We start from the raw sequence: 23,102 nt of genomic DNA, 5'->3' as shown, positions 1-23,102 counted from the left end.
TCTATCTATCTATCTATCTATCTATCTATCTATCTATCTATCTATCTATCTATCTATATAGTTATAGATATATAACATATTTTATTTTGCATTGTTTAATTTTAGAAGTAATACATAAATAATGAAAAAATATGGAAAGAAAAGATTATAAACGAAATGGAAAATTAAATAATGCTGTTAATATTAAATTACAACTGATTTAACAATAGTATTAACATTAAATTGTATAATTTAATAAATAGGAGATAGTTCTTATTTTTTGTATACAATATTTGGCACTTTAATAACTTCATCAAGCCATTTATTTATTTATATATTTATTTATTGCGAATTTTGGCACGATCCGTCGTCCATATTTATATCCATATTGATTTTATGTGTAAGAAGAGTTTCTTGATAAAACACTTCGCGGGAAACAGCCTCGTCTATCACTTTTAAACTTCATATAAATAATTGATTGGTCAATTTTTCACGTGCTAGACAAACGCTGACAGGATTGGTCGATAGATTCCGCATAGTTAACTCAAGAGAGCGCTCGTGTTCATTCCTCCGTCATATGACTCTGCCCCCCTTCCATCAATGGAGGGCTTCAATGATTGGTTAGTAGTAACGTGACGTATTCCCGGGGTGTATGATGAGCCAATGACGTGAACCTATTCCTGGAAGAGGCGGAGCCTCGTGACATTCTTTAGAAGCCGGTTGCGTGTCACCGGCATTCAGTGTCAGCCCGCGTAGGAGAACACCACAGAGAACTATTTATTTATTTATTCTAGTTTATTTTCAATTTATCGACACTAATCATGCTGGGTCTGTGCCTTTATGTCCCCGTGTCCAACTCGGACCCAGTGGAAGTAGAGTATTTTGAATCTAACGGACTACCGTCGGAGCTGAAGTCGCTGTTCAACAAACTCAGCGTGTTCCTGCCCTCCCAGGAGTTCTCTACCTACCAAAAGTGGAGAAAGGTAGGACAGATTAATTCACTATTCTCCTTATCATCAACCAATACTATATGGAAACAAATTTTAAATCATCTAAACTTTATATATATTTATTTAGAAATATTCTACTTCATTGTTAGACAGCAGTTTTTCGGCGGGCGGAAGTGTAGGCCGCACAGTAGAAAAGACCGGTTTCAAAAAAAATCACTAAGTTTAGACTTCTTTTAAGCCTATTCAGTAGTCATAATGAAACTAAATCAGTTTGTACTTCCGTATTAAAACTGTATATCAATATTGTTTCTCTTTAGATGCATCATTTCTGAACGAGTCGTTTCAGTTCTCCGGGAAATTCCTCCTTTAAAGGGAATTCATGCGGTCAGCACGCAAGGTTAATCAGATCGGGCCAATTCCGCCTTTTTTCAACCCAAAATGGTGTCGGGAAACACTGGAATTTACTCCAACGCAGCTCTGCTCGTCCATATAGTTTGTCACCGCAAATATTACTAGTTTGTGCAAACAGCTCATTATATAACGGCAAAATTTAGGCAACATTTATGATACTATGATTATTGCCAATGCAAAATGGATATTTTTTTAAAAAGGGGGGGGAAAGAAGCAATATGTCCTGCAACTGCAACAGGTGGCATTGATGCAATGTAATTTCTTTTTTCAGACTTTATTTGTTCAGAAATTATTTATTTTAATGTTTAAAATTGGCTTCTAAGCGTTTTAGGGTCTTGTTAAGTCACCATCAGCTGCTGACTATTTTACAGTACTTCAGTATAAACATCTGTTTTTGGTGCACAGCAACACTTGTAAAATTGAAGATAACTTTATTAGACTGAAAATGCCTCATTATCCCAGATATTTAGTTATAAAATTAAACAATTTCAGAGTGAGGTTTGTTCAGCTGAAAACAGTTTTTATGGTCCTGATTTAAGTCCTTATCGGAAGAATATAAAGACCGTAATAAACCTTAACATCCTGCAGACCAAAACTCCTATTGTTTAAATTCCTAAAATCAATTCCAAGTCAGATTTATGCCCTTGTGCTTTTTTTGCGTGAGCTGCATGGCTTGGCTGAAATGTCTCTGCAGGATATCGTTACAGTCATATGCCTGCACTCTGGTCTGCAGGTCAAGTATCTGTCTGTCCTATCCAGCCTGGAGTACAGCCAGTTTCTCTGTCCTTGTTATAGCTCAGCAGGTCTGAAGCCAGACGGGATTAAAACAGTTGGCGGGTCAGCCTGATTGGGATGTTAAAGATAGATGTTGGTGGTTGGTTTGGAGTGATACCTTCATGGTGAAGGGGGCACTCCTATAAATCTCCGGTGTCGTGACTTATTGGTGGTCGCACATGCTGTACATTTCGAACTGGCAGCTCTTTATTTATAAGGGGTTTAATTAGTTTTACTACTAGGTGACTGACTGATTCTGCAAGATGGTGTTCCCTTCAGAGAAATTAATGTCTGCATTTAGTTTTTGGGGAAAATAGGCAAATAATCACTAATTTCATTGCAGAAAACTCAAAAAAGTGAAGAAAAAGATGCAGATGGGCAGTTGGACTTTGAGGAGTTTGTTCACTACCTGCAGGACTACGAGAAAGACCTGAAACTGGTGGTGAAGAATCTCGACAGGAAGAATGCCGGTATGCAGCCGCTTTTTCTCATGCTTGTGGCATTGGCCTTTTGTTTCGCTCTGACTAAGCGGATTCTGATCTGTTTCTGTCTTTCTAGGCCGCATCGACGCCAAAGAGTTGATGCAGTCGCTTCGTGACCTTGGTGTCCATATTTCCCTCCAGCATGCAGAAACGGTCTTGAAGAGGTAATACAAAAAGAACACTTACCCTCCTGTTGATGCTTGGTTTGCTTATCATACTAATTTCTCTTCTTTTTTTCAGTATGGATAAGAATGGAATGATAACGATTGGCAGCAAAGACTGGAGTAAATACCCGATGGTGGAGAAGACTGACAACATTCCTGAGATCATCCTTTACTGGAAACACTCCACGGTCAGTTCCTCATTCTGACTTTAACCCAACTCGATTCAAGAATATTTTACTAACCCCAAAGGGAAATTAAACGTATTGCATGTTTTTACTTGGGTGAAAGTAAAAAGTTGCTGCCAAGAAATTACTGAAAAGTAAAAAAACATTTGGTGAAAAGGCAAACTGATCAAATTATTAGTCACTTGATGTTTGTAAATTACAAAATATAAAGTTTAGTGGAAATGCTGGTATTTTAAAGATCAAAATGAAAATATTTCAGACAATTGACACAATCGTCTGACCAATTTGGGGAAAAAATTTTTTCCCTAAATTGGTTTCTTTCAATATAAAACTTTAACACAAGTGCAGCTTGACTGGCCTGATCGAACATGAAACCTTCAAATGGTTTAGAAAGTTCAATTAGGAATTATAACTATAATGTAAAAAGCTACTCGGGTAAATGTAACTGGTTCCTACCCAAACCTGGAAAGGAGGTCAAATGTTAGCTTTACAAATTAAATTCAGACAATCTCTTCCTGTATTACATAAATATTGAGATAACCTATTTTCCCTGATAAGACCTATCAATATGGCTGCTATCGCGCTAATCAAAGCAATCAGGGTGTTGCCCCTCGTTGGTTTTCTGTTTCCTCGGAGATCAGTCTGCACAGGTCGTGCGTCATCCATTAAGCTCTATTAGGCCTGTGAAGAGAAATGAGGCTCATTCCGGTGGGGATTATGTTGGAAAGATTTTCCAACTTGCTGAGCTGTTATGTAAACGAGGGCAGCAGTCAGTCAGAGCCGGTGCAGACCTGCAGGTTATTTTGGATCCCGATGTGCAGCCTGGACTCATGACAGAGACGAGAATAGAGTCGGTCGCCCCTCACTGCGCGCCAAGAACATTGTGAATTACTGACGAAACCTCAGCTGCTGGAGGGTTTGACCTGGACAGTAAATCCAGTCAGTTTGTTTACAAAATTAATCAAATTCTCGCCTCGTCTTTGTCCTTTTTTCCCTCTGATTACTGTCCACATACTCTGCTTACAGTTAAGATTCTCAGTAAAAGGAATCGGAGTTGATTAAAAACCGGAAGCCGTCGGTTCCTGGATCTGATCACCTTAAAGCAGCAGCGCCGCCTCCTCTGTTCGAGGAGACCGAATTAAAAATCTGCGTCTAAGCCCTTGATAATAATCCCCAATAATTATTTTAAATCCCGACTCGTGTGATCCGTGACGGTGACTTGGCTTGACCCTAACTATGAAAAGACAACCTGCCTGGTGACTCATATTTTCCCTTCACAGAAGAGCTTTGTCACTAATGAGAAAAGCCCCAGGGGTCAAAGTGAAGACGTTTGAAGGAATGTTGCTGAGTTTTGCAGTTTGGTCGTCTTTGTCTTTTAGCTTGCACCAACAAATGTGCAATAAATTGGCTTTGGTGTGGACTAGAAAAGCATCTACCAACTTGGATGCAAGCTTTGACTTTAACAAAACTCGGATAGTTTGAAGCATAAATTAGGTTATTTAAGTGTGCATCCACACCAGCCCAGGTTTCTCAAATTGTTTACAGTGTGGTGTGAAAGTGAACCACACCAGCTGAAAATAGAACAATGTTAGTCCACAATCAAAACTGACATAAAAATATCAAAACTCTGCTATAATCCTCAAATTTAAAATTGTTCCAAATCAGCAGATTATAAATCCAGAAACGTCATAAATAAAATTTTTTTTAAAAATGTCATTTTACAAATTGAACAATTTAAATTCAAGTATAACAGTTTTGGTTTTGGGTGATATTTTTCTAAAAGTGGAATTGCTCTGTTGACAGATATTTGATGTGGGTGAGAACCTGATGGTGCCTGATGAGTTCACCATGGAGGAGAAGCAGACTGGGATGTGGTGGAGGCATCTGGTCGCAGGTGGAGGAGCTGGAGCCGTTTCCAGAACCTGCACCGCCCCGCTGGACCGTCTCAAAGTCATGATGCAGGTAAGAGGACCGTCAAACTAAAAAAAAAAAAATCAGAGTGTCAAAAACAGAGCAGTGACGACTTCTCTGTTGCTTAACATTGGGTTGCACCATAAACGAGTTAAATTTTAACAGTTGGTTAAGAGCTGGACAAACAGAGTTCATGGACCGATTCTCGATGTACCGCCAGCCAATCGGGTCTCAGGAACAAGCGTCACACCCTTGGCTTTGAAATCTTCTTGTCATCAGTGAGATTAGGGGTGCCCTGTGCCAAGTCATGATGTGCCAGCAGCTCCAGTTTACGTTAGAATGAAAGTTGACTTTGACCTTTTCATTGATTAGAAACGTATCAGTTGTAGTTGAACCAACCTGACCCAGTTGGCTGGAGATTTATGCGCCTTCAGATGTCAATGTTCCAGTTCACCCCAAAAATCCAGAGTGTCCACATCTTTAAGTCTTAAATTGATGAATCTGAAGGTGAGGCATTAAAATTTCTGAAATGCCTTTAAAAAATGGTCTAATGAATTCGGAAGTTGGAACTACAACGCGGTTTACGCTGAGGTAACCGCATTCAACATGACAACGCTCATAAACATCGTCTTCCAGTTTATTTTTCGACTGGGAAGCCTGTACTTTCCATTTCCGACCACAGCTGGAACTCAACATTACGTTTCATGGCGGCTGAACTAAATAATCTGCCGCGAAGAAAAAAAACCTGCGACTTTCCGTCAGGGGACGGATCGAGCTGCGCGCGCAGACCATCTTCGTTACGTGACGCGGCGGTTGAGGCTACCGCTAACTAGCTGCTAGCTAGCTCGATTGCGTTTTTGCGTTTATTATGGCTAATTGCAAATTTACTGGACGACGTTCGTTTTCGGATTTGGCTCACTTATGCTGTTGTCAACCCGTATAATGCTACTAATGTCATTTATGATCGCTGACGTGCCGAAAATCCCCTCCCCCAAAAAATAAACAAACGGTTTACGGTGCTAATGCTACCGCCGTTCTAGGAGCAGTATTTGTTGCAACACAAAACTCTGATGTCAGAGTTTTACTGGATTTTTAAACATGGTGGTCAAGCACCAAGCTTTGCTATTGAGATAAAATTATTCGTTACTGTGGAGGGAAACTACAGTTTTATTTAGTTTGTCCATGTGTCTGTCTCTATCAAATTTAATAATTGGGGTGGAAAAAAATTTAAATGACAACATTGATCAATAGAGGTCTTAAAATAAATTCATAATGATCTTAAATTTGATTTGCTGAAACTCTGACTTAACCTCCATTTAAAATAAAGTTTTTAAACTCGTTTTATTTACCTTCTGGGTGTTCTTTCCCTCTCAGGTTTACGGATCTCGAACCAACAACATGTGCATCATGAGCGGGCTCATGCAGATGATCAAGGAGGGCGGCACCAGGTCGCTGTGGCGGGGGAACGGGGTGAATGTCATCAAAATCGCTCCTGAATCAGCCCTGAAGTTCATGGCCTATGAGCAGGTAACAGAAGCGACTCTAATTGAGAAATTTAAGCTCTGATCTCCGCCGTTCGTCCTCCATTGATGTGCTTTTTTTCTGAATGGGTTTCTGCAGATTAAGCGTCTAATCGGCAGCGACAAGGAGACTCTGAGCATCCTGGAGAGATTTGTGGCAGGTTCTTTAGCCGGAGTAATTGCCCAGAGCACCATCTACCCCATGGAGGTGATTATCCTTCTATTTAGATCTCCTATCTGGAAAACCGTCGGCTTTAGAGGTCTGCGTTTAGTAACATGCCCTCTTTGTTTTCAGGTTCTGAAAACCCGTCTCGCTCTGAGGACAACCGGCCAGTACGCCGGAATCTCGGACTGCGCCAAGCAGATATTCAGGAAAGGAGGCCTCGGGGCGTTTTATAAGGGCTACATTCCGAACATGCTGGGCATCATCCCGTACGCTGGCATCGACCTGGCCGTGTACGAGGTGAGAACGGACTCTTCTAGCTTTAAACTTTGGTTCTGATGAGCCACAAAGTCTTAGTTTCTGGGTTTTGTGGTTTCAGACGCTGAAGAACAGCTATCTGCAGCAGTACGGCACCAACAGCACCGACCCGGGCATTCTGGTTCTGCTGGCCTGCGGCACGGTGTCCAGCACCTGCGGTCAGCTCGCCAGCTACCCCCTGGCGCTGGTCCGAACCCGTATGCAGGCACAAGGTGAGACCTGGCTCCCATTTAGGACCATTGATAAACTACTGAAATAATCCTAGAATTTATTTATAATGCTCCTTATGTCCTTAATTCTCAAAGGGCAAAAAACAAAACAAGCAATTGTAATGACTAAAAATAATTAAATAAATGTGTAAATTAATCATTAAATTGCATAACTAAATAAAAAAAATGTTAAAACGGCACAATCAAAGCAGAAATTAACCCAAAACTGCACAAAAAATATAAACATTTTGCATTTAAGATCTTGTATTTCTAACATATAAAAAGGATTACTAAAATAACAGTTGTTGCTCTAGACTTCATTTATGCTCCTGCCATCAGACTAAGACTCTTATCAGTCGATGTGAAGCACATTTTATCTAAGAGATTAGATGTATTAAAGATTTTATGCCTCCTTTTTTGTTGTGAACTACAATTAACGAGAAGCAATGTTCTCAGTTTAATCTCTCACAGATTTTGCAGTGATAATTAGTCATATTTGCAGCAGATTAGGCAATAATTGCAAATGTATGATGTTTTGACATCAGGTCTGAGGCAGCAGTGTAGTAAAAGTAAAATACTGTCACCTGCAGGTGGGAGTTGGCACTGACTTGAACCCAAAGCTTTTCACAATTTTTGTGGGAAATTGGGCATCAGCGCAAAAAAAAAAAAATCTGAATTTTGAGTGAACTTCTATGAACGCAAGATAATAAAAATACTGACGTATTTTGTCATTGAAGTCTCGAGCCACATAAAACCTGAGTGAAGTCGGACACGTGCTTCAGTTGACTGAGGAAAACTCCTAACTATTTTATCTTAATTTCTGCAGCTGTGACGGAGGGTAACCACCAGCAGGCGTCCATGACTGGCGTCTTCAGGCAGATCCTGCAGAACGAAGGCCCCGCCGGCCTCTACAGAGGCCTGGCCCCAAACTTCCTGAAGGTCATCCCGGCCGTCAGCATCAGCTACGTCGTGTACGAACACCTCAAGACTCAGCTGGGGGTGACGTCACGCTGAGCCGCCGACCCGCCCGGCGTTGGGAGTCTCATTCTGTGAATGTCAGCTGACGTCAGGCTGAGGAAGAGGAGGAGATTATGGACTCTGTGAGCTCAGGATGTCAGGATTACGACCGCTGCTATTTATGTTTTTAAGTGTCGAAATCGAGGACCAAATGTTTGGGCGTGAGTCCGTCCAGGTCTTTGTGTAGCTCTGTAAGCTACTGACTGTAGCATTAAAATGCTCTGTAGCCGTTATCAGTTCTGCCTCTTCATCCTAAAGAGGGAACATCTTTGCACAAACCTCGTCCTTTTTAGTTGAGTGGCTATTTATTTCCACCCCTCCTGTATTTATTTATTCTCTAGATGAAGGGAATAAGCCAATAGTGCTATTATAATTTACGGTGTGGGATGATCGCCTTAACATCCGCTAAACACTAACTGTAGTCATGTGACGTTTTATTTTTGTATTTAAAAGCTGGAAGTCGGCACATGTTCTGTGCCTTTCGGAGGAATGTTGTCTCTAATGTTCACCTCAGGTTTAAGGGAAATGTATTATGAGCACCTGTTCAAAAGCTCTGTGGGGAAAATATGAAGCATTTTGCACTTTAATCAATGTTAGAAGGGCCTATAAATGACTTATCAATGCAGAATGAGAGTAATTTCAGAATAAAGATGTTTTAGTATTATTTTAATGGACCATTTTGATCCAAATAAAAGCATAATTACATTAAGTCTCTGCCATTTTGTTTTATTTATTTGCATGTAAACATGTAGATCATGCTGGGTTTTTTTTGTCTAAATGACAGAAACTGAGAAGTTGGAAAATACTGTTTCAGGATGGGAAAGCGGTGGGAAAAATCTGGTTTTAATTAATTTTTACCTCCAGGGTAAACGAGTGTTGCATATAAATCTACTGGATCCTGGCTTTACCAGATTTCAATAAATGGAAACTTACCATGAGTCATAAATTAGACATTTAAAAAGTTTTGTTTTTTTTTAAGATCTTTTAAGAACATAAACTTGCATCTGAAATCCTACAATTTTAAGTTTAAAACTAAAAAGCACAAAAATGTACAAATCAATCATGATGTAATACAAATTACCAAAACTAATTTGAGTGGTTGCAAGAGTTTTATTTTTATTAATCAAAAAGACTCAAGTAAAAATAATCCTAAAAGTAATTTTTTCAGAAAAATTAAATATAGTCATCACTATATAGACTATATAGTTATCATTTGGTAATTCTTTGCAAGAATTACCAAAGAAGGTAATTCTTGCAAAGAAGAATGACCTTCTTTGCAGTTTTCCTCTTTCTACTGCTTTAACAAATCTATCATGATCAACAAAATTTGGCTTTTATATTTTTTTTAATTGCCAAAAAAAAAAGAACGCTTTAAGGTCAACATGAAAACTGATTTCTACGAAATGTAACAAATTAAGTGATGGGACAAAAGATGTAGTAAAACTACTTCTAAAAATACTTATTTTTTGTAATAATTCATAAAGTTTCTAAAATGTAACCATCTGTGCAATTTGGATGTCAGCACATTTAAATATTACGTACTAAAAATGTTGGTTTAAAACATTAAACCAATTAAAAAATATCCCAAATGGAAATAAAATGCTGCAACTCTTATTTAAATAAAGAGCTGTTGTGGATTGTGTTGCCCACTTTAAAAAATACTGGGTTATATATTCAACACAATTTCACTCCAGTCTCATCAGATTTATGTAAATTTCTCACTCAGGCATAAAATGTTTCTGCTTAAGTTAAACAGTAATTTTCTGAGGACTGGACTGCTTGTACTTTTGCCTGACTGTTTCCCAGAAGCATCCGGGCGTCTCAGGAAATAAAGAGATTAAAGTCACACCGAAGTCTGTCAGGAAGTGACTCACCGTGCTTTGAGTAGACCGACGACTGAAAATGCTGTGACCTTTAAATTGATTCTTTCATCTTGATTGTTGGATGAGCTGTGAGCAGATCAGAGATGATTCATTATGAAAACACTACCAACACATCTAAAAAGGTTCAGTTATTTTTTAAAATAACTTTTGTTTTTATTTCTGCTTGGTAGACGTTTCAATCATCAAGAAGTTTTAACCAAGGAACTGTGACCCGCTCTTGTTTACTGAATTGTTTTCATTCAACCACATTGGAAGGTTATAATACCTATCAGACTGTTTTATGTCATCCCACTGCATCTTGATTTGGTTCAAGTCTTTACTTTAACTAGGCCACTCCAAAATCTTAATTCTTCTTTAGCCAATCAGATATTACATTGCTATCGCTCTTTGGATCAATGCAAAGTTCTCATGTTACGTCACAGTTTTGTAGCTGACAGCCATATTGGTAGGTGTCTGTAGCTAATTGTTAATAAACAAGCTCAAGCTCATTTCTATCCAACTTATAAACAATACAAGTATGTTACAACTATTACTCGATTCTAACGATTCTAATTTTTGAGTTTTTGTTGGTTTCAAAGCCATGGTTCATCTATGCTTTGCACTGTGCTTGCCTACCAAGATGGCGGTTCAGTGGCGCAGATCCCTTCTGGTTCAGACTTGTGGGAACTATGAATTATTGCAAACCCAGGATCTGAATGCCAGTATGTTGTCGAGCATAATCTCCTCTGCCATCATCTGTTGGGCCAGCGGCATCAGAACCACGGACTTAAAAACATAAAGAACTGGTAAAGATGGCTGCAAAGACTGATTCTTCACAAAATCAGTAAAATTATGGACAATCCTGAGAGTCCTCTTCATGAGACTGCTTTAGAAGTTTCTTCAGTCAGAGGCTTCTTCAAAGTCACTGTGATACAGACTGATGCAGGATGTCCTTCCTGGCTACTGCTATTAGGAACTTCAACAGTTCTTTGAAAAACCTTGGATAATATAAGTTACAACAATATTCAATTGAAGTATTTTGAATTTGATTTTAATTTGGATGACGAGAACATCTCAACTGTTGTTGAGTTCGCACAATTTGTCCTGCGGAGGCTACCATACCAAAACACGGAAGTATTTCATTTTAAGGGTTTCCAGTGAGGGCTAATTGGTGAATCTAGTTCCAAAATGGGTTTTACGTTTATTTCGTGGGGCAGATAAAGACATTTTGTGGATTTCTTTTGTTTTTTAGTCAGGACCTTACCGGAGGTCGTGTTGCTGTTAGGATGGTCCAGAGTCTGTTCCGGTCGGGTTTTCTGGTGCGGGTCGGTCACACCGTGCTTACCTGGGTCGTAACCCTCATCCTGTTCCTGCACAACACAGGTGAGTTTATTTAAACCATCAGTTTACCTGTACAGCAATGTCTCTGTCATAATAAAGATTATTTAAGTCCGATTAATTAGAGGCGTTTTGAGTTTTCCATCTTAGGTTCTGTTAAATGAATAATTCATATTTTTGCTGTTAAACAACAAACAAAGCAATTCAATTAAAAGAAAATAAAATTGTGGATAACGATGATGTGGGCAGGAAGGTTCTCCTGCAGCAGTCAGTCTTGCAACGAATCTGAAAAGGCCTCTGACTGACAACAACTGATGTATGACAATTTAATGACTGTTATGCGATCCTATTTAATAAACAAATAAAGTTGTCATATTTTATAGAAAATGAATTTGTAAATCATTGAAAATCTGAAAGACATTCAGTTTTATTTTTATTTTTTATTTGGGATCAATTGAAAATAATGGAGAAAATAAAATTCTCATTAGGAACAAAATTTTAGTCACTTTCTTGAGTCATATTTTTTATTTCTGGTCAAGTTTAATAACTTAATAAAAAGTAGATTTGGGTGCACCAAAGTCTTCTTTTGGAGTATCACTTACTGTAAAATTAAAGATAATTTAAAAAGCATGCTTATTAAAAGACATATATTATGTGTTGTAACTCATGTTTTCAATGTAAGATGATTTAAATGTTCAAATTAAATGTGTGTCATTCTTATACATTGGCATTAGAATCAATGCAGTTGGGAATAAAAAACAAAGTAAATTTCCAACATAAAAGTCAGAAATTTTCTAGAAAAACTTTGGAAATTTCTGATCCTGAAATGTTAAAATTTTTGTAGAAAAAACTCAGAAATTTTCTAGAAAAAAACAACGAAATTTCTAAGTGCTGAAAGTAAAAATAAAAAATAAAAAAAAAGCCAAGGCAAGACTCAGAAATATTGAGATGACTCCGTCTCATGAAAGAAATAAATGTGTGCAGATTTGCGGCGATATGAGGAGCGAGGAGAGCTGCTGCTGCCCGCGCTGTTCTTCCTGCTCGTCCTGCTGTCCGTGCTTTTGTACTTCACCGTCTCTTTAATGGATCCTGGGTTTGTCCTCGCCGACACGTTTAAGGTAAGAATCAATTTAATAAAAATGTGTTTCCTTACAAAAAAAAAAGCAGGCAGCAAGGATATAAATAGTGTTTACTATTTGAGGCACAGTTTATTAGCTGAAAGGTCGCCGTGGGCCTGGGTGTCAGATGTTGGCCCACATCTGTCTGTTTCGTATGCAGGGAGGTCAAGGGTCAGATGAAGAAATGGAGTTGATGATCCCTCAGCCGTCGACCCCTCGGCTGCGGCGCTGCGGATTCTGCCTGTTGCAGGTAACCGACCCCCGCCGGCTGCAGAAACTTCTGATCCGCCACTAAAACTTTCCGCCCAGCTGACTTCACATCCTGCTGGTTTAATCTGTTGGTTTATTCAAAGTTTATCTCTGGATTTTTTTTGTTTCACCTTGTTCAAATTCAGTAAAGGAATGCTATGTTGGTGCGTTATAGGTAGTAAAATATTTTATTTTCTTATTTAAAAAAGAAACCGAATTGTTTATTTGCATCTTTTAATGTATTCCTAAAATCCTTCAAAAATGCCTATGAGGTTAAATAAATATGAATAATGTGGCAATTGTTTTGTCCGATTGTTTAATCATCAGAATAATTGATTAATAAAATAATCAGTAGTAGATTTTGTATTTGTGAAACATTTCAAACAACATACATCATTTTGGTTGTAATGTGACAGAATGTGAAGAATTTAAAGTTTGTTTTTGTCGTCCTAAAGGAGTGACTGCATGATTAACAAAATGGCGTCTTGCTGTGTGTGTCCTGAGCAGCAGCCAATGAGAGCGAAGCACTGTAAGACGTGCAAACACTGCGTGCGGCGCTTCGACCATCACTGCCCCTGGATCGAGAACTGCGTCGGGGAGAGGAACCACCGCTGGTTCGTGGTCTACCTGCTGGTCCAGCTGCTGGTGCTGCTGTGGGCCCTTCACATCGCTCTGTACGTTCTACACGCTCTAGCATCATGCAAAATTCACATTTTGAACATTTATGTTCTTCCATTTGGGTCTCAACTGCTTCTAAAATCAGCCCAAGTGCTTAAAAATAAAAATAAGGGGGGAAAAACGAACATATCCACCATAAAACTCAATTAAAATTTGAGATTAAGCTCAGAAATCATCCAGAAAAAACAAGGGAGTTTCAGTTTGAAAAGTCCAAAATTTGCAAGAAATAAACCCCAGACATTTTCTAAAAACAAAAAACAGGAAATGTCTCAGTTTTCACTTTTTATATAAAAATTTGCCAGAGAAAAATATTGAGATTAATCTGAGAAGTTTTCTTGAAAAAACGTGGGAATTTTAGTTTTAAAAATTTTATATTTTGTAGAAGAAAACTCAGAAATGTGGGGAAAAATCTCAGAAATTTTTAAGAAAGATCCCCAAGAAAATATCACTTTGTTGAAAATTTACTAGTCAAAAACTCAGAAATTTGGAGACTCGTGTCAGAAATTTTCTGACTTTCACAACTCGAGAATGTTTGACTTTTCAAACTAAGAAACTTTTCAAACTTGGAAATTTTCTGAATTTGAAAATCAGAAATATTTCCAAGCTCAATAATCTGCCAATTTTTTATAGAAAATATCTGAGATTAACCGAGATTTTCTTTGCAGAAATGTACTGTTTTTTAAAAATGTATAGTGGCTCTAAAACGCTGTCAGACATTTTAATGTGTGAGTGTAAAGGTGGCCAGCAGCAGGTTACTTGGATTTAAAGTGACAGAGACCCTAAAACATCTCATTCTGAAAGCAGCTCAAAATATGCATAACTGAGCAGATTAAGATCCACTTATCTACGAATGATTTTGTTAAAAAATGTAATTAACGTGTTTTGTGACGTCATAGCATGTTGAAGGAAACACAGGAGGATGAGTGAGGGAAGCTGAGCGGTTTTATCTCTCTGCGTCTTGCTGAGTTAGGTAACTCATGCTGACCTTTAGAGAAAGCAGGTTGTGTAAGAGAAAGCTGCAAAGTGTTGTTCAAGAACAACAATCATGGGATCTGCGTGTCAAAGACCAAAAGTTTCCAGCTAAACGACCAGAAGAGCCTTAAAGCCTCATTCAGATCACAATTCTTATCTCATTTTAATTCTATTAAGCTCAATCTGCTGCTGTTTTTTTGTTATAATTATAAAAAACAAACAAAAAAAGCACTTTTAAGTTGAAAAAAACTAAATATGCTCGGATGTTTAAGACGAAACAATTACAAATGACTAAACAGTCGAGGATAAAACCGTCGAGAGAATCACCAGAAGGTCAAGAGTCACATAAAGGCTGTAAAAAAAAAAGACCTTATCATGTTTTATGAAATCTCCAAGGGTTTGAGTTTCAATTCAATGTTTTAAAGGTTTTAAAAGTCCTTAATTTCTTTAAAAACAAAGATGCATACACATTTTTTCCTCTGTCTGAAGTTAAATCAAACATAATTTATTCTGTTTTAGCTTAATTAGATTTAACAAAATTATTTATATTTCCCAATTGACAGCAAAATTTAATGAGAAATATTTTTTCAGGTGTAGAGTAAGAAAGACATTTAAAAATATAAAACTGTTAGATTTTAGTTTACCTTAGAATACTAACACAAGATCAGGCTAATACCAGTAATGAATGATATAAAATAATGAGCTGAAAATGTCTTTTTTTATTTCCTAAGTGGTGCTGGAAAAGTTTGAAAACTTGCCTTGAAAATGGTTGAAAAGTGAAAAAGCAGTTTTTGGGATCGTCTGTTAGATTAAAATCACTGGGAATCTGAACCTGGAGCAGAAGAAGACAGAGGAGATGTGATTAATCAGCCCTGACTGATACCTGAGTGCCTTACATAAGACACAGTAAACAACCTTTGGGTCTCTTTATCTGAGACGTCTTGAGGGAGGCTGAATCTCCAGACTCTCAGATACGGATCATTTAAAGCAGATTATATTCAAACATCTCTGCTTATTCAAATCTTCACAAGCTGCGTTTACATCGACCATAAAATGAAAAATGCCAATTTCTGAAAAACTCACTCGAAAATTTTTGACTTTTCAAATTCACAAATTTACTTTTTTTTTTTTATGGGAAATTTCTGAGATTAAAACTAAAATTTCTGAGTTTTTTGTTTTTTTTTTTCTTAAAATTTTTGACTGACACGAGAAATTTCATAGTTTTTTTCTGGAAAATTTCAGATATTTTTCTCTGAAAAAAACAAAACAAGAAAATTTCTAAATGACTCAAATGTCCTTGTTTTTTTTTATTTCTGAGATTAAAACTAAAATTTGAGTTCTTTACTAGTAAATTTCAGACATTTCAAACCCAGAAATTTTCATGTTTTTTCTGAAAATTTTTAGATTTTTTTCTCTCAAATTTTTGACTTTTCAAACTCTCAAATTTACTTGTTTTTTTTTTATGGGAAATTTTTGAGATTGAAACTAAAATTTCTGAGTTTTTTGTTGTTTTTTTCCCCTAAAAATTTCGACTGACACAAGAAATTTTTTTTCTGGAAAATTTCAGATATTTTTCTCTGAAAAAAACAAAACAAAAAAAATTCTAAATGACTCAAATTTCTTAGTTTTTTTATTTCTGAGGTTAAAACTAAAATTTGAGTTTTAGTTTTAGAAATTTTCATGTTTTTTCTGAAATCTTTTTGATTTTTTTCTCTCAACAAATGTTTGACTTTTCACACTCAAAAATACCTTTATTTTTTCTATAAAATTTCTGAGATTAAACTCTAAATTTCTGATTCTCCTCTTGCAAATTTTAAATTTTTCAAACCCACAAATTTCTTTATTTTTTCCGGAAAGTTTCAGATTTTTTCTCACAAATTTACAATTTTTCAAACTCAGAAATTTCTTGTTTTTTTCTAGAAAGTTTCTGATATTAATCATACAGTTTTTGTTTTTTTTTGGCAGAAACTTGCTCTTTTTTGTCTATTTTCCATGAGCCTAACTTGTTTTTTTGTTGTTTTTCTGCTCCAGCTCTGGGGTTTCTCCCGGCGTGACGTGGGATCTGTGGTTCCGGGCGAACGGCTTCCTGCTGGCGGCGCTCGCCGTGGTCGGGGTTTTCTCCGGCGTCGTGCTGCTGCTGCTGGGCTGCCACCTCTACCTCGTCTCCATCAACTGCACCACCTGGGAGTTCATGTCTCGCCACCGGATCGCCTACCTGAAGAACTGCGGCGGCGAGGAGAACCCGTTCGACCGCGGCGTTTTCTGCAACCTCTGGGATTTCTTCTGCATCTGCAGGACGGTGATGTGGGAGCAGGTCTACCAGAAAAACGCCACAGAAGACCTGCCTGAACTCAACGAATTTTAAAACGAAGGAAGTACTGACTTTTTTCTGGAGAATTTTTGTTATTTTTGTTATAAATTTCACTTCCAAGGAGCCAAATTTTCTGTTTATTATTCAAAGGGTTCTGAAAATGAGTAAAGAGGCAGCAAAAATGACAAATAAAGCTTAAAAAGTTGTAGAAACTGTTGATTAAAATCACTTTAGGGAGTTAAAAGTATTACCAAGTATTTTGTTTTTACTGCAAATATGTTAAAATAAGACAAAACAAACTTAAAAGTAACTTTTCAGCAAGATATAGGAGCTTATGTGTAAGTCAATAATCCACTAATATTGGTGATAATGGTAAAATTGCATACTGAGACCATTTTTAAGTAACTTAATAATAATAAAAATAATAATGCAAGTTTGTCCTTTTAAAGATAAAAAAACTTTAATTTTGTCAAGAACATTTTACACAAGAACTGGAAAAATATTTTAAATATTCAGAAAAAAATACAAATAAATGACTAAAACCATTAATTAAATGGATCATGAAGTCTGTAAACAAAATGAAAACTAAAATTAAGCCCCAGAATGCAAATTATTGAGCTCCTTTTAATTTAATATGCGGCTAATATTGCTTAATATTTAAAATATCTTCCAGATTCAGTGTTAAGTGTACTTTAAAAAAATGAAAGTTTATTAATCTTTGAGACGGTGAGCTTGCATTATTATGCAATTTTCTATGTATTACCTAAAAATTACCTCAAAACATCAGTATGATTGTGTTGCAATAATTTCTGGGTCAATTTATCGTCCAGTACAATTTTATTGTTGCAAACCTCATTATAGGTGAAATAAGACATTTTTACCATATTACTTATAGTAATATGGCACAAAATGTCTTATTCCACTCGTAGATTATTTCACCTAGTACTTCTTCATCAATATTACTGACTTATAAGAAGCTCCTAAAAGTTATTTTTGTCTTATTTCAAGTGTACTAACATATTTGCACTAGAAATTAAACCAAAAATACTTGGTAATATTTTGTGTTTTTACAGTGCAGACTTCTTAAAAGGCCCAATAACTCAAGTATTTCTGTGCAGTATTATTGTTTTTAAAAAAGCAACTTTAAAGCTTTACATTTATCGCATTTAATCGTTGAAAACAAAAACAAAACGTCTCGTTTTTGTTTCCATCTAATCCAAACCGAGTTTATTGTCGAGACCTTTTCCCATATTTACAGTTGACTTCAGAAAACGTCGTCACCAGTGTGTCTCCGTACGGGTGGTTTGACGTCAAAACGTGTATTTTATAAACACAGCTGAAGTTGGTTGTTTTTTAACATGTGGAAAAAGCAGATTATTGGTCTGAAAAGAGCTCCTTATTTTACTCAGGTCTGCTCAACATCACAGCACTAAATGCCTTTTAAGCTCCAACTGCCTGTGTTAGTAATTTATTTTTAGCTGTTTAACATGAAAACAAAGAGGAAAACATGTTTTTCTTTTTACTGTACTGATTTGTTTTGTATTTATTAATTACATTAAAACACATTTTATATGCATGTTGAGATCGAGTACATCTGTACATTCCTACTCAGGATGCTTCACTGACATTTAAATACATTTCTGACAAACATATATAACATGTAATACTCAGCAGCGGCAGCTTAAAGTGCTACAACAGTTTCCTAAATGTTTCGCTACAGATTCCTACGTCAGCTGAACCAAACAGCCAAAAACATCGACTTTCAGAGGGATAAAAAATGTGGAGGTTTTGGTTCAAAGCAGATGATTCCTTAAAGAGAATCGCTGACGAATGAAAAGGACAATATTCTGAAAACTTTCATACGATTTTTCATTTTCAGGGATAATTTTCACAGTTAATACAAACTGACATGGTTTTGTGCAAATTTTATTTAGTAGCATGAGAACAAGTTGAAAATATTAGGGCCATACTAAAAAACAAATAAAAAAAATAAGATTAAGGGAATAAACTCGCATGAGAAAGTCAATAATATGAGAATAAAGTCGTATTACGGGAATAAAGTTGTACGAAAATAGTCGTAATTTTACGATAAACAATCCTTCGGTCTTCCTGATAATTTTGAGTTCTAGATTTAACGGCTTTGTTCCTCCTCAGTCCAGTCGGCTTTCTGTTGCTCCTTAAACGTCACAACTGTGAACAATTGTTGGACATTTTAGGTTTTCCAGTGTTTGTGTTGTTCATTTTTTAAAGCTAAATTTCTGTTTTTTTTTTGTGTCAGGAAAGAGAGGAGAAGCCACGACTGGTGTAGATTCCACATGTTTGAAATGGAAAGGAAAAGGAAAATGATTTTATTTGTGTTGGCAGTTAAGAATTTATCAACAATTGTTAGATGAATTACAATCCAGCAGGACTACAATTCAAGACTATATGGATAAAATGCCAAAATCAAAACAGACTGCTGGATATTTGATGATGGAGTTAACTGTTCTAGACTTTTGATAAAGTAATTTTGTTATTTCTTATGGGAAACTTTTGACTTTTTTGTCCATTTCTTGTCAATGAACGTACATTTTGGCAATAATCTGGGTTTAAATGTTGTCAATTTGAGCTGTTAATGAAGTGGAAGAATTTCAAATTTTAGTTAAAATTATGCTGCATTCTATGGAAGCCCATTTCTGCCTATAAGAAAATATGAAAGCCCAACAGAAAGTTGTAATTATAAGCTTTAAAGTTATAATCACAATAATAAAAGTCATAGTTTTAAAGTCATAATCATGAAAGTAAGTAATTTTGAGTTTTAATATCGTAATCCAAATGGGAAATGATTTAAAATTTTACTGTCAGAATTTTGAGTTTTAATGTTATAATCCAAACAATATTAAATTTTCAGATTCATTGTCATAATTTCACTTTTGTCATAATCATGACAACAAAATCATAATTTCAAGCTTTAAAGTTATAATCATGAGCAGTAATAATCCTACTTTTAATTATTACTTAGCAGAGTTTCAATGTCACAATTTCGAGTTTTAAATTCATAACCACAACAATAAAAGTCACAATCCAGGTGAATTATCAAGAAAATGTGTTTTTTTGTTGTTGTTGTAAAGCCATCTCTAAAGTTCGTCTCTACCAAGACTTTTTATGGCAGGAATAGGCTTCCATAGATTTTGTGAACGTAGCAAATCAAAATGTAAAAGTCAGTTGCAGGTTAAAGCGCTTTGGTGCTTTAAACCTTTTGTATTTTGAACGAACAGAAATGATTTCCTCAATGTCTCATAAACTGATATAAAAACAAAAGAGTTAAATGTAAAGTTTAAACTTTTTTTTTTTTTTAAATACGTTGCATTTAAAGAAAAATATCAGCATTCTTCCCCTTTTACACCCTTCATTGTTTCTTTTTTTCTTACCAGTCCAAACTGAGTAGGACAGCAATTTACTTGCAAAAATAAATATGCAGACATTTAGCTAGAGCTATGGCTATAATACATTATCTATGGCTTCTTTTATAGCGCTAGCTATTACAGGATCTCTAGTGCACAAGCTAACCATGGCGTTGTAGCAAAAACATAAACCAGACGGTCTGGAAGGGACTGATATGTTACGACTTGTCTTTGCTACAGTTAATATGTGAAATATATTTGATAAACATCTGAAATCACACATTGGGTTAGCTTGTTTGTTTGTCAAGGCAGTGAGCAAAGCCTTTCACAGTGATGCATAGAAACGGCTGCAGAAGGTCCCCATAAAGGTTAATTACTGTAAATAACTAAAGATAATAAGCAAAGGCCACAAAGCAAGCTAAATCTGTCTTAAAAGGCTGTAACTGGCTGGTATGGTATAAATAAATGTGACTCATTTATTTACATTAGGTATATAAATGAATATATTGTAATTTTGTTGAAACTTTGTAACACTGACGATAGGTCAACCTTGTGAGTCACAAAGTGTATCTCTAAGCCTAAAGTTATGTTAAATATTCAATAGTTTTAAACAAATTTCACAATTGATTTGAGCAAAAAAAAAGAACAACTGATTATTTACCCCTTGGATCACTAAAATTAGCAATAATTTACAACTAAGTTTGAATATAAGTATATATATTTTACAAATTTTAACTTATTTTATGTTTTGGTTGGGGTTATTTAGGAGTAAATATGAAGATTCTGTGTTTTACAGCCTCAGCGAATCAAAGCTAAGCTAACAGCTTCTCATAGTCAAGCTAGCACTCATTGGACTTTCCACAATGACTTAATAACAAAGAAACAATATTGATTTTAAATGTAGGCATTATAACAAATGCAGGTTTTAGGAGTTTTAAAGTAGCATTGAATTTCCACAACACGATATCGGTAAAAGTACCAGCAGGTCTGATAGTTTTTACATTTTTTGTTAGCATCATAAAGATGCTAACGTGGGCCAATTTTAAGTCAAAACATCTGAATAACCAGCTCAGATTTAGGATTATAATTCAGTACTTTCCACTGGTGGAGCATTATTTGGGGATATTCCAGCATAATTATGCATCTTATCTGCAACTTTCTTCTTTATGTAGCAAGAATAGTGAGTGAGTGAACATTTTCAGCACATCTTTAGTAAAAACGAGTTGCATCTCCAGTTATTTAGGACGTATTTTTGTTCTTGTTAGACTAATCTAGAAAAATAAACTAAAAAAATGTTACAAACTATTATATAATGTCATATTTTCTTCAGGGATCCAATGTATTCAATTAGAGAGGATATGTTTTACAGAAACAATGCTAAGCTAACGGCATAAAGTGATCAACGTGCTAGCTTACTTTGTGATTATAAAGTCGGATCAAAGTTTAAACCTCCACACAGGTGATAATAATGTCGACCAGCACGTACTTTGCTTGACTAAAAATTATTAATCGATCACCTCATTGACAGCTAGCTGTTGACTGCGCGCCCACCGAGCGCTTTCGCATCGATAGCTTTGTCCTGTCTGTAAATGACTGATTCATTCAAAGATGCTGTCAACACTGGGGCAGGAGACTTTCTTTAAATGAGATCCGGTGAGATTTAAGCTGATTTAAAAGATGAAAGTCCTGCTTGTCAAAACAGATCAATACCACTTTCAGCTGCGCTATGCCTAATTTATCTTGAGGTCTAAAAGGTGTAACAATCAAGAGTAAACCGAGGTTACCAGAGTCTAAAGTGAGGCTTTGTAAAGGGCTGATGGTGAGGATTAGCTGTACACCATTTCACTGAAATATTGACCTACGGAAGAACATTAGGGCCACTGGAAGAAAAATAAAAGTCTTACTTTTTTTTTTCCAGAATGTTCACTTAAATCTCAGAATTATGATTTTAAATAAAAGATTTTGACTTTAATATCAGAATTTTGACTTTAATCTCAAAATATTCACCTTAAACTCAGAATTCTGATTTTTAATCTCAAAATTCTGATATTAATCTCAAGATTCTGGCTTTAATCTCAGAACTTTTACTTTTAATATCAGAATTTATACTTTTAATCTCAAATTTCAGATTTTAATCTCAGGTCAAAATTCTAAATCTCAGAATTGAATCATATAAATTAATTGAATCGTGTAAATCTGACTTTTTTTCTCAGAGTTTAAACTTTTAATCACAGAATTCTGAATTTAATCTCAGAATTCTGACTTTTTTCCTCATAATTCTGAATTAATTTTTTCTACAGACCCTAATAGCCCTCCGTATCGACCAGCTAATGCAGCGCTAGAACAAATAACATCAGTGTTCTTGCAAACTCTACTACTGAAGTCAACACTGGATGATTATACTTGGCAACATGCATATTTGGTACTGGTTTGCTACCTGCTACCGGCAGTAACGCCGACCAATTGGCGCTAATAATTTCCCCGTGGCGTCTCCTGTCCTTCGCTCAACCATGCAAAGCACAGAAGTCAAAGTCTGCAAAAGCCTCCTGTTGCTCCGCCGAGAGGCTGAAGGGCTTGGAGGGCGGAGACAGGACCGGCTGGAGCTGAGTGAAGTCGCTGTCAAAGTTGCTGACGTCTGTGGGCTCTTTGATCGACGGCACGAACGGCGGCGTTAACTTCCTGGCCATCAGGGCTTCCCAGTCGATGGTCTAGCAGAGTTGCACAAAGTCAAACTGGGTCAGACTTCCCCAGAAACAGAGGCGGGCAGAGAACCCAAAAAATTACTCAAGTAAGAGTAGAACTACTTTGTCCTCAAGTAAAAGTAAAAATTACTCAAGTAAGAGTAAAAAAGTATTTGGTAAAAAGTCTATTCAAGTACTGAGTAACTGATGAAATGACCAATCATTTAAGCTCAGCTCGGTAAAAATACTCTTTAAGGAAAACTTCTTAAAAAAAAATCAAGTAAATGTAACTAGTTACTACCCAACTCTGCCATTATAACAAATAAGAAAAAGGTCATTTTTCTGAAAGTGCACAAACAACGGCGCTAAGTGTAGCAAAGCTAGCTGGTTTTACTACACTTAGCTAGTTAACTCCAATTTTTAGCCT

General features: G+C 36.2%; 3 protein-coding genes across 3 annotated transcripts in view; 2 read left to right on the top strand and 1 right to left on the bottom strand.

Moving 5' to 3' along the window:
* The first annotated feature begins 704 nt into the window (after positions 1-704).
* On the top strand, positions 705-8,792 carry slc25a25a (solute carrier family 25 member 25a). Its single transcript, XM_008417782.3, has 10 exons — positions 705-962; positions 2,458-2,584; positions 2,673-2,760; positions 2,837-2,948; positions 4,749-4,907; positions 6,231-6,383; positions 6,477-6,584; positions 6,672-6,839; positions 6,919-7,069; positions 7,893-8,792. The coding sequence occupies exons 1-10, from the start codon at positions 801-803 to the stop codon at positions 8,078-8,080; spliced, it is 1,416 nt and encodes a 471-aa protein (XP_008416004.1). The 5' UTR covers positions 705-800; the 3' UTR covers positions 8,081-8,792.
* Positions 8,793-11,038: 2,246 nt separating this feature from the next.
* zdhhc12a (zDHHC palmitoyltransferase 12a) lies at positions 11,039-18,193 on the top strand. The gene is made up of 5 exons (XM_017306749.2): positions 11,039-11,328; positions 12,268-12,401; positions 12,562-12,651; positions 13,158-13,324; positions 16,332-18,193. The coding sequence occupies exons 1-5, from the start codon at positions 11,232-11,234 to the stop codon at positions 16,663-16,665; spliced, it is 822 nt and encodes a 273-aa protein (XP_017162238.1). The 5' UTR covers positions 11,039-11,231; the 3' UTR covers positions 16,666-18,193.
* LOC103469834 (serine/threonine-protein kinase N2) overlaps positions 18,122-23,102 on the bottom strand; it is a 20,942-nt gene continuing 15,961 nt past the window's right edge. The window contains exon 20 of the mRNA XM_008417787.3: positions 18,122-22,702. Within this exon, the coding sequence (XP_008416009.1) occupies positions 22,499-22,702 (204 nt within the window). The 3' untranslated portion in view covers positions 18,122-22,498. The remainder of the gene's footprint in view (positions 22,703-23,102) is intronic.

Source organism: Poecilia reticulata, chromosome 9, assembly GCF_904066995.2.
Source record: "Poecilia reticulata chromosome 9, P_reticulata-male-v2, whole genome shotgun sequence".
Lineage (NCBI taxonomy): Eukaryota > Metazoa > Chordata > Actinopteri > Cyprinodontiformes > Poeciliidae > Poecilia > Poecilia reticulata.
The sequence above is the reverse complement of the archived record's forward strand: the minus strand, read 5'-3'. Positions and strand labels throughout refer to the sequence as shown.